Source organism: Oryctolagus cuniculus, chromosome 9 (assembly GCF_051225735.1).
Source record: "Oryctolagus cuniculus isolate XC-2025 breed Fujian yellow rabbit chromosome 9, ASM5122573v1, whole genome shotgun sequence".
Taxonomy (NCBI): domain Eukaryota; kingdom Metazoa; phylum Chordata; class Mammalia; order Lagomorpha; family Leporidae; genus Oryctolagus; species Oryctolagus cuniculus.
Window position 1 is genome coordinate 137,952,047 of NC_142875.1, and position 11,980 is coordinate 137,964,026.

The 11,980-nt window shown below is 54.3% G+C and overlaps 1 protein-coding gene across 1 annotated transcript; it reads left to right on the forward strand.

Annotated features, from left to right (window-relative positions):
• Positions 1-7,805: 7,805 nt before the first annotated feature.
• CCDC184 (coiled-coil domain containing 184) lies at positions 7,806-9,689 on the forward strand. The gene has a single exon (XM_008251863.5). It carries the CDS (start codon positions 8,099-8,101, stop codon positions 8,642-8,644), a length of 546 nt encoding a protein of 181 aa, XP_008250085.1. The 5' UTR covers positions 7,806-8,098; the 3' UTR covers positions 8,645-9,689.
• Positions 9,690-11,980: the final 2,291 nt, after the last annotated feature.

The following is an 11,980-nucleotide window of genomic DNA, read 5'->3' on the forward strand; positions in this document are numbered from 1 at the left end:
GCAAGGTTTATTAGGGTAGAGACATCTGTAAGAACGGATGGGCACCTCTCCAGACAGAGCCTGAGAGAGAATGCCCAGTCCCTAGTCGCTTAGACTGGGGAAGAGTGAGGTTACATGGTTGAGTGGAGAGAATACACCTGGGCAGGCCAGGTGGGTGACTCAGCAGAGAGGCAGAGAGCTGAGCGTGCAGTCTGGTTGAGGCTGGGGGTTTTTAAGGGGATCAGTCTTGCCTCCCCGCCTCTGCTCCTCCTGGAACAAAGGATTTTTTGGATGTAAATACGAAAAGTTCCTATCTGAGTTTTCCCCCTGAAGTTATCAGACGGGGGAAGCCTGGCTGGCCTCACCCCACCTTAGAGGAGCCTTAGAGGAAGGATGGTTATCGGGTAGAAGGAGCAGGGCATTTGAAGTGCAGATACTGGGCTGTACCTGGAAGGTTATCAGGATGACTTTGAGATGCGGAGGCTGGACCTAGATGTCAACTCCTTAGGCCTTTGTCACATACACATAAACTCATATCTGACTTCCTACCTAACACAGGTAGTAATCCAAGCACATACAATATTTAATAATAAAGTTTTGTAAGATGCTGGAAGAAAAATGAACTTTCAAGAGAAATGTTGTTGAGATAACGGGGTTACATCTGGAAAAAAGGCAAAAAATATTGGATTCATAGCTTATACTGCACACCCAGATAAATGCCACATGGATCAGTTAAACATTACAAAAATGGAAACTTCTGCAAGTTCTGGAAGAAAACTTTGTTAGACTTCTAAATAACATACCTAGGGAGTGGTGGGCAACGCATTTCTATGACTGGAAACCCAGAATCAGTGAAATACTGACAAATTCCATTACATAAAGTCTGCATGACCCAGACAGCATAAACAAGCCCAAAGAGAAATGAGTCACAGAACAAAATGTTTGCAGCTTATACAACAGGAGAAAGGCAAACCTCCCAATACTTATGGAGTTCGTAGAAATAAAAAGACAGATGTCTACTAGAAAAATGAGCCTAAAATGGGAACAGTTTTTTTTTTTTAAATCATGAAAGTGGCCCTTAAAACATACTTGCCTCAAAAAAGAAAGATGTGGGGCTGATGCTGGGGCACAGTGGGTTAAAGCTCTGGCCTATAGCACAGGCATCTCATATGTGTGCCAGTTAGAGACCTGGCTGCTGCACTTCCAATCCAACTCTCTGCTGATGCACCTGGGAAAGCACTAGTAGATGGCCAAGTGCTTGGGCCCCTGCACCTCATGTGGGAAACCTAGAAGAAGCTCCTGGCTTCGGATCGGAGAGCTCTGGCTGTTGTGGTCATTTGGGGAATGAACTAGCAGATTGAAGACCTCTGTCTCTACCTCTCTGAGACTGTCTTTCAAAGAAAATAAATTTTTTAAAAGCAACAACAACAAAAAGTAAGGTATGTTACATTACATTAAATTAGCATTGGTTATTGTGTTGACAGAAATACAAAAGTCTGGGAGTGTACCCAAACTTTACTGTGTTGCCAGAACTCTGAGGGAAAAGACACAAGTGCTCCTGGTATAAGTGGAAGTCATCCAGACTCCAGGAAGGGAAATCTGATACAGCTGGCAAAATCCCAAGCAGAGAGTTTCTCCTTTCACCAGCAATAATGTTTTCCAGAAAATATATATATATTTGATAGGCAGAGTTAGACAGTGAGAGAGAGAGAGAGAGAAAGGTCAAAATCCCGGCTGCTCCACTGCCGATCCAGCTCTCTGCTATGGCCTGGGAAAGTAGTAGAAGATGGCCCAAGTCCTTGGGCCCCTGCACCCACGTGGGAGGCCCGGAAGAAGCTCCTGGATCCTGGCTTCGGATCAGCTCAGCTCCGGCCATTGCGGTCATCTTTGAAAAAAGGTATCTGCCCAAATAAGAAATAATACATGCATACGTTTATTCCTGGTGGTATTTTTAATGGCAAAAGACTAGAAACATGCCAGATATCTATCAATGGGGAGGAGATGGGTGGTTTAACTCTGTGATACAGTGGAGCCTTACAAATCTATAAACATAAGGAGGAGTATTTGTATGTTTTGCTATAGAATGATTGCCACAATCTATTATGTGAAACAAGGCATGGTAACTCCCTTTTATGGGAAATGAAGCAATGGAAAGATGGTCCAGAAGTGAATAAAAATTGTGTCTAGGGGTTGGAGTTGTCGGATAGCAGGTTAAGCAGGCTCATTTGTGTCCTGGCTGCTCCACTTCCAATCCAGCTCCCTGCTAATGGCCTGTGAAAAGCAGTGGAAGATGGCCCAAGTGCTTAGGCCTCTGCTACCTCTTTGGGAAATCAGGATTAAGTTCCAGAATCCTGGCTCAGGCCTGGCCCAGTGCTAGCCACTGCGGCCTTCTGGGATGGAAGATCTCCCTCTCTGTAACTCTGACTTTAAAAATAAGTAAATAAATCTTTTTTTTTAAAAAAAATGGTGTCTACAGGAGGTGAGGGGGAACTGGGGTCGGGAGGTGGAACAGAAGGGAGTGGCCTCTGAGTAGCTTTGCACATAGTTTTATTTTGGAATCGGGCAATTGTTTCATGCATTCAAAAAGTTAATTATATCAAAAAGGGGGGGGGGGAAGCAATCCCTAATGCTGAAAATCAATGAGATAAAGAAACTTAGGGGCTGGTGCTGTGGCGCAGCAGGCTAATGCCCCGGCCTGAAGTGCCGGCATCCCATATGGGCGCTGGTTCAAGACCCGGGCTGCTCCACTTCCAATCCAGCTCTCTGCTATGGCCTAGGAAAGCAGTAAGAGATGGCCCAAGTCCTTGGGCCTTTGCACCCGCATGGGAGACCTGGAAGAAGCTCCTGGCTCCTGGCTTCGGATCGGCGCAGCTCCAGCCATTGCGGCCAATTGGGGAGTGAACCATCAGATGGAAGATCTCTCTCTCTCTCTCTCTCTCTCTCTCTGCCTCTCCTCTCTGTGTAACTCTTTCAAATAAATAAATAAATCTTAAAAAAAAAAAAAGAAACAAACATGCACAAAATTGGTTACATAACCAAAATGAAAGATTAATTTCCAATGACTTTGGAACACAGGACTGTCCTTTCTCAGTGGAATATGTTGTATGAACAAAACAAATGTCCAGTCACCCTTGACTTCATTCTGTAATTTTACCACCTTATCTAAGTCCTCATATAAAGCGTGTAGTATTTGCTTGGCACCTCTGCAATCCTCCAGAATACTTTAAATCATCTCTAGTTTACTTATAATGCCAAGTTATAACATAAGTGCTCTGTCAGTGGGTGTTATGCTGTGGGGAGCAACTCGGACTAGACTAAGTTACTGGAATTAAGACTTATTCTTTGCATCTGCTCTCCCACAATATGGCGCTGGGAGAGGAGGAAACAGCTTCTACGCAGCTGCCTCTCCCCAACTTGACAAGCTGCAGGAGCTGCTCCTGACTGGAGGAGAGCAGTGTGCTCGGCGTGTGGGTAGCAGAGTTGGGATTGGTGGAAGAGGACTATAAAGGAGGAGAGAGACAACATGCACCAGGAACACCTGAGCAGCCCCCGAGAGAGCCGGCCGGCGGTGTGCCGCTCCCCCGCGGAAGTGGGGAAAGTGGCAGGGGGAACCGCCCTTCCACGGAGGTGGAAGGACGGCAGCCAACCCGGGAAGGACCAGCAGCAAACCCGGGAAGGGCCGAGCAGACAAAAGAACAGCGCAGGGTCCTGTGTCGTTCCTCCACGAAGAGGGGGAGCGACATTTGCTGTGTTTTGCTTAGGCATTGATGACAAGGAAAAAGTGCACACCTTCAGTACAGAAGCAAATTTTTGAGCATTTTCGATCTGTGATTGGTTGAATTCATGAATGTGAATACAGAGGGATGACTGTGCAACTATTTTGTGTATTTTACAGAAAAAGCAGATAAGCTCAGAGTAAGAATCACCCTAAATTACTACAGTCCACTGCTTCAGGACACAAGGAAAAGAGAAATATTAGCTTCAAAGCACAGTAATCTTTATATTTGGAATAGCCCTTGCTTGGCTAGCTACCAAGCTTATAACCAGCAGCAGGGTAATTTCTTTGCGGCTGAGTCCAGCAAAGTAGGAGTACAAGTCAGGAGTTCTCCTCCGTAAGATAAAGTATGGGGGGCTCCCTCTCTCTGAACAATGCTGAGCGGGGTGGGGGGTCGTACAGCCCTTTGAGCTGAAGGGCTGACAGAGGGCCACAGTATCATTTAGATTTTGATGGGGATACTGGTGATAGACCGGGGGTGGGGGTGGGGGGGAAGTAGGTGGGCAGGTGGCAGTTTTCATTCTGATTTTGTTGTTTTAAAGAGAGGGGCAGGAGAGCAACTGAGAGATCATCCATTTGCTGGCTCACTCCCCTAAATAGCTGCAACGGCCTGCCTAGGTAGAAGCCCGGAGCCAGGAACACCATCCAGGTCTTCCACGTGGGTACGGGGGCCAAGCACCTGGGCCATCTTCTGCTGCCTCACAGGCACATTAGCAGGGAGCTGGACTGGAAGCAGAGCAGCCAAGACGAAAACCAGGCTCAGATATAGGATGCCTACATTCCAGGCAGTGGTTTCAAGAGTGTCCAAAGTGAATATTACTAAAAGGGCCACTTGATTCTGTGAATACAAGCCACAGATCACTGAAACAGATGACTGACACCAAAGGAGTTAAAATGCTCTGGGAAATGAGGCAGAGTTGGAGATGTGCACGCACATTGTTTAGGGAGGTGTTTCTTCTTGAGACTTCACTCACTCATCTGTTCAACAAATGTTCACTGAGTGTCTACCATGTGCCAGGCACTGAGGCCACTACTACAGATACAGTGTGTGCATAAACACACACACACACCCCTAGGATCCAACTCCCCAGCTGAGTTTCAAAACCACAAGACAATAAGTAAAACTCTGAAAATGCAGTCTAAGAAACATGGATAGTGGATGTGGAGAAGAATGAAGCAAAGGAAAGGGATGAGAGAGTCGCAGAACGATTGGAATCCTTGTGTGGCCTCAGTTTAACTGTGGACATGTGGATGGCCACAGAAGATCGAGCTAGACTTGCCCAGGGCTCAGCTTCTGCACAACTCTGAAGACATAGGTTACATCTTGAGGGTCTGAGTCACGAGGTCACCACAAGTACTAGTGCAGTCCTACTCGTGTCCTGGAATAGAAACACAGTGCAGCCTTGTAGTGGTTGCTAAACCGCAGCCCACACCATCTTTCTAGTCTTGGGATATATACCTCAGAGCGAAAGGGGTGTGGTAGAAACCACTTTCTGTGCCATTTTTAGGGTCTTTGAGAAAGAGGGCAAGAGTGTAACTACACACATTAGCGACAGTGACATTCCTGAAAACAGCTTGAGGTCACAAAGCAAGCAGCTGGAAGGCCAGCTCAGGCCTCAAGTGAGGAATGGGCCGTGAGTGGCTACAGACTTGTGAGGTGTGAGCTGTTGGACCACTCTCAGTTAGAGGCGCCTAGGGGCCTAGGCCTTTGCAAGCCATTGTACCCATTTCTCTGGGCTGGTTAAGGAGAGATGAGACCTCGAGTCTCTGAAGGACAAGACCACAGTGCAGGTTTTCTCAACCTCTCGGCATTTTCCACCCTCTGAGAAGACCGCTGTAATTGACTGTGGGGGTTGCCAGAGTGGAGAAGATCAGGGGAATAAGCAGCAGATGTAAAGGAGTCAAAGGACAGGGAGTTTCTTCTTACAGCAGAGATGAATTATACACCCCAGAAGTGAAGGGAGTGGGGAAGTGAAAAATTAGAGCCAGGCTTGAGAGAAAGTTGAGGGGGAAAGCAGAGAGACCAGCAGCACAGCTAAGCCATCATGCATGAACTAAGCGGAGGAGGTCAGGATTCCTGCTCTGTGCTGACAAGGTAAGCCCCTTGAGTCTTCCCAGAGACTGCAATGAAAATTTAAATTGCTTTCTCCTTCTTTCTGGCTATTGGATGTCGTCTGTTTGAATGTGGTATCATGCTGAGATGGGCATCATAAAAGTTATTTAGGGTATTGTCTGGGCACCTGGACCTGCAGAGCAGCACTCAGCCTCAGCTTTATTTAGATCACTGAGATCTGTCAGGTGAGCACCTTCATTGGATTTATGGTTCAGAAGACACGACAGCTATCTAACATAAAGCCAGACACCAGAAACTACTGAGAATCACTCAGGAAGCGGGTATGCCTCATGGGACTTGTTTCCGCGCAGCATGGGGTCTCTGCGCCCACGGACTGATGAGACTGGAATGAAGGAACAGAAAGCTAAGGTGGTTCCCAGAGGATGAGAGAAAGGCAGGAGGCAGAGGGCAGGCGTTATTTTCTCCTGCCATCTGGCAGTTCCTATGAATACTCTAGGAAGTTGCCTGGGGCACCCATCAGCCCCCACCTTCTGCTTGGGGGTGGTTCCATGCACTATACTCCAGGGCACTGGGGTGCACAGGGCCCAGCTGGGGAACCCAGGCAGCTCAGAGGCTACCCGTGGATCTCCGGAGTCCAGCTCCTTCTCCCATTTTCTCCTTGTCTCAGTTTCACACAGAATTCCTGAAAAGATCTGGTTCTGAATCCAATGCACCAGCTGGCCCACTCCCTGCGCTCCCACCTACCCTTAGCTCACAAGCGGCTGACCTGGAGCTTGCTGAGGTCAGCCACCCCGCCTTGACCTGCGCACCTGTTCCCAGGGGGCTTTTGTGCATCCCCAATAATTTCGCCTCTGGGACCTCACGGTCACTGCCTCGGGCAGCGTGGTGTAATCTGATCCAAAGCCTTTACAAACTTGGTGTGCTCACTAACAGCAGCAGAGGGCTGGCATAACCCAGCTGCCACCCACGGGGTAACGTGAGGGATTGTCAAGATGGGAGCAAGGCAGGGCGAGCGAACCAGCGAGATGAAACCGTGCGACGCGCTGGCCGAGAGCTGAGAAGGCAGGGGCTCAGCCCCGCGAGCTTCAGGGTCCCTTCCGGCTACTCAGCACTCTCCTGGGGAGGATGAGTGCGAGGTGAACCCACAGCCTCTGAGAACATGATAAGCGACTGGTGCAGCGCCAGCGCAGCTGTTTTTAATGGGTCCTGCCCGCTCCTGGCTATCAGAAAGCCGTTCTGTGCACACCAGGCAGACTCGGCTCTGCTTAGCGCAGCGTTTCTGCGCTGTCCGACGCTTTAGGAATCACTTACAAAGTTCTTACCCACGCGGAGGGCACAGGAGGTGAGAACTGCAAGCAGTAAGGAAGGAATGGACAGCGGATAGGACTGAACGGGCAGTCCGGGAAGACGCGCTGGTAGGAGGTTTTTCACGTTCAGTGTATTCGAATGGCTGCACAAGACTATGAGCGACGCCTTCGACTGATGGACATCTGCGATATTCCCAACCGCTCGGGCACCAATCGCTGGAGCACCGGCCTGGGCGGCCTCGGGCTGCGCGGCTGGAGCAGCAGGACTCCGCGCCCGGCTCCCGTCCAGGAATTCGGCCGCTCGCCCGAACTCCAGTGCTGGCTGCGGACCCCTCGCGGCCTCCTCCCCGCCCTCGCCCTCAGCCAGGCAAGGTTCCGGAGCGGCCGCCGCAGAACACGAGCGGCGCGGGCCTCGGCACACGCGGCGTGAAAAAAGACCGAGTAGAGGCCTCTTGAAACGGGCTCCCCGGGAACGCCGCAGTCGCCGGCCGCACTCCGCGCCCGCTCACGGCCGTGCCGAGCGCCACACGAGAGCGGGCGACACGCAACACGCCGCCCTCGCGAGGCCCGCCGCGCGGCACCCGCTCCCGCACACCCGGCGGCCCCGCCTCGCCCACTGCGGCGCCCCGCCCCTCTCCCCGGCCGCCGCACGTCCTGGTTGCCACGGAGACACGTCACGTACGTGCCGTGCGTCGCCTTGGAAACGGCAGCTCGGCGCGCGGCCGGAGCCGCGCCCCCGCCGCCCGGGCCGCACTCGCGGGCGCCGCCCGTGCCTGGAAAGGGGTCGGGAGCCCCGCGCGGCGGCCTCGGCCTGGACGGGACCTGCGGGCGCGCGCTGCGCGGGGCGCGCTGACTCGGGCGCGGTCCGGAGGCGAGGCGTGCAGGGCGCGCGCGGGAGGCGCCGGCCCCGGTACCCCCGTAGCCGCCGCCCGGCGAGTCCGAGCTGGACGCGCCCCCGACCCCATGGAGGACGGCCCGCTGGAGCTCATGACCAAGGACGGCGGCGACGTGCCGGCGCCCCTGGAGGTGTCCAGCGTGCCGGCCGTGGGCGACGTGCTCTCGGGCGAGTACAACGGCGGCATGAAGGAGCTGATGGAGCACCTGAAGGCGCAGCTGCAGGCCCTGTTCGAGGACGTGCGGGCCATGCGGGGCGCCCTGGACGAGCAGGCCTCGCACATCCAGGTGCTGTCGGACGACGTGTGCGCCAACCAGCGGGCCATCGTGTCCATGTGCCGGATCATGACCACGGCGCCCCGCCAGGGCGGCCAGGGGCGCTGCGCGGGCACCCCCCGGGAGCCCGAGTGCCCTGCGCCGGGGGCGGTCGCCAGCGAGGACCCGGAGGACGGGAACGCCGAGGAGGAGAAGGAGCGGCCGTGCCCCGCCGCTCCCGCCGGCCGCCGCGAGCGCCCCGAAAGCCCCCGCGCAGGCAGCACGGCCGCGCCGCCGCTGGAGCCCCGAGACCCGCCCGACGCCGCCCTGCTGCGGCTGAGGGGCGAGGCCGCGCTGTGAGGCCCCGCGGGCGCCCCCCGGCCGCTGCGGGTCGGACGCCGCCCTCCGACGGCTGCTCGCGGTCCTGGCCGAGGGGCGCCCTCGAGGCGGGGTCTGTTGGGCGCAGGCCCGTGGGAGCTGGGGCCGCTCCCGCCGCCGGCCGCGGAGCCCTTGCGGGCTGCGCAAAGGTGAGCTTGCGGGAGAGGACGCGCCGGCCCCTGCCCTGCCCGTCCCTCCCCAGGTGGCGAGCGGACCGCTGGCCTGTGTAAATAGCACCCTGCCTTTTCTATTCACGACAAGGACTTCTCTAGGACGGTGGCAAACAATCTCAAACGATTTGCCTAGAAATTAAGGAATCGGGGGTGGGGGGGATTCTCTTCTGCCCCTCTGTTGAGTCCAAGACACTCGGTGCTCCGCAGAAACCGCCGCCCCCACCCCGCCGCAAGTCTGCGCTGCCGTTGGTAAAGGGAGCCCAGGACCCGGGTGAATGGGGTTCCCGGGGCGGGCGGGGAGGCGCTGGCTGCGAATGTGCATGAAGACACGGGAATAGCGCAAGCTCTGGATTGTGCATGCAGCGCGGATCCCGCCCGGTCGCTGACTTCGCCTGGGACTGCTTCTCCTCTCGCTGGGGTTAGAGAACAAAGAGCCCAGCTCGCAGCAGCCCAGATGCAGGGGACGTCTGAGGGACTCTTGGGGTCTGCAGTCAGAAACTGTCTCTCCTAGCCACACCTGCTTAGCTGCAGTTCCTCCGTCACGTGTGTCCCTGCCCGCTGCCTCCCGGTGTCGATGTCGCCTCCATCGTGTCTGTCCACCGTGTAGTAGTGTGTGAGCCCTGAGGGGCAGGGCTTGTGGCTCTGGTGTTAGGTCCTGGGGGCTTCAGATCCTTCTGTGAGCCTCCCCCCACCCCACCCCAGGGCATGGAGCATGTGGCTGTCCTGAGGTCCCTTAACTGATGTGCTGCCCTTGCACCTCCCGAGTGATGACCCCGTGCCCTTCCCCGCCTTTGTGTACCCTTCCTCAGTGCTCTCCTCCACGGTAACCTCAATAAAAGGCGTCGTCTCCCCTCCTTGCTGACTGATACTAAGGGACTTTGTGTGTGTGCGTGTGGCTGGGGGCCGGGAGGGGGGCGTCCTGCCTCTGTCCTTGCTTCCAGTCCAAGGAGTTGGCTGTCCTTGCCCTGGCTGGGACAGGCATTGCCAGCTCCGCCTGCTTTCCCTTCTGTCCTGGACCGTGACCTCGGGCTGGGCTGGGTGTGTTGTGACTACGGCATTCACCAGGGTCTGCAGTTGCCCCCTTTTCGGGGCAGCCTCTTGCCCTGGGAGATGATCTTCACGCCTGGGTGCTGGACACCTGTTCGGAGGAAGGAGGGCGGGGTGGGAGGGATTGTTCTGGGGGGATTGCCTGGGATCTCTGGGGGTGGAGTGACACATCACAAAGGAAACACAGTAACTGCTCAGGCCTCTAGTGGAGGATGCCGGTAAGGTGTTCCCCGGAGAGCTGGCAGCTCTGCTGACATCAGCTCAGGCTGCACCCTCGGGCCATGCAGGTTTCCCAGGACTGCCCCAGAGCAAAATTTGAGAGCTAACGAGCTGGGGTACCTTGCGTGTGCCAAGCTGTGTGTGTGTGCACACATGCATGTATGTTCTTGCTGCTGGTTGCTGCAGAGAGGTGGAAAGAGCCCTGAAGGCACACATCTAGGCCTGAATCTGTTCCTACACACAATCATCCCCTTAATTTCTGCATGTATGAGGATAAAATTTGTTGGGGAGAAAAAATGTGCTAATTTCCTTATTCTCTGGAATGGGGTGGTGGTATGATTAGCTCCCCCTGAGAAAGTAAGACTACTCAGAGAAGGTTCTAGAAACTATTTTATATCTTTGCCTATTTCAAGAACCTTCCCCTTCAGGAAAAGGATAGTGACAGTCCCAAGCTAGCACAGGCCTTTTCATGAGCTGTGACCTGGACGTTCTTGATGGAGGGAATGTCACTGGGCGGGGGAGTAGAGGGGGCAGCTAAGCATGGAAGCAGGCCGTTGCCTGGGGACTGGGACGCAGGTTCCTGGTACAGCCGCAGCACTCAGCACCGGGAGCAGCAATGATAGCTGTCACTTAGCAAGCACTTACTGTGCATCAGACGCTGCACAGCTGTAGCTCTTGTTAACCCAGGAGGCAGGTACTATTATTTTTACAGAGCAGTTCAGAAACAGACTCCAAAACTCACTCAAGGTCACAGACTGGAACTGGGCAAAGCCAGCACTAAAACCTGGGTCTGCCTGACCAGTCTGCCAGTTGCTCTCTAAAATCTTCAGAGAAGGACTTCCCTGTTTTCCCAGTGAAGATCCTAGAGCAGGCCTGGAAAGGACTTAGTTTTAGCTAATTTTCATCTTTTGCAGTTGGGACAAGAAATCGCAGTTCGAATTTTGGTTAGTGACCTCTGAGCCCCACCAAGATGGCTTCCTGGACCTGCTGTTTGGGAGGAAGAAGCCAGCGCTCCCACGTATTTCCTGGCACGGCCCTGTCCTTGTGCTCCATGCCCATGCCGTGTGGCTCAGCTTCTCCAGAGTCTGACGGGAATCTCAAGGGCAGCTGAGCTCACCCGCGGCTGCATACATGGTCCGGTACTTTCACCCTGACTCCATTTCAGTCCCCTTTTATGCCCACTGCCCTGTGTGCTCATCCTTTCTCTAGCTGTTTCCCCGCAGTGCAGAGATCTTCCCAGGAGAAGCAGTTCTTCACCCTCTTCAGTCCCGGGCTGCACCAGCATCTCGGAGGGACGCAGTGCAGGGTGCTCTGTCCTGCCCACCCCTCTCGCCCCAATGAGTGTCAGCTGGGATTCCCTCCAGGCTCTTATTGGTAGGGGCACCGTGGAACTTAAGGGACTCATGACTCCCTGGGTGTGAGTGCAGAACTGTGCAGTTATGTACTTTCCCTAGTGAGAAGGTCCACATTTAAACATAATCCTTTAAAACTGAGAAATAAAAAAAAGTGCCGAGTTAAAGGGCAGTGAGACTTCAATTTTTTTTTTACAGGCAAAGTGGACAGTGAGAGAGAGAAAGGTCTTCCTTTTCCGTTGATTCACCCCCCAATAGCCTCTGTGGCCAGCGCACCACGCTGATCCGAAGCCAGGAGCCAGGTACTTCTCCTGATCTCCCATGCGGGTGCAGGGCCCAAGGACCTGGGCCATCCTCCACTGCACTCCCGGGCCACAGCAGAGAGCTGGACTGGAAGAGGAGCAACCGGGACAGATTCTGGCACCCCGACCGGGACTAGAACCCAGAGTGCCGGCGCCGCAGGCAGAGGATTAGCGTATTGAGCCGTGGCACTGGCCAAGACTTTAATTTTAAAAATACCGTAGACA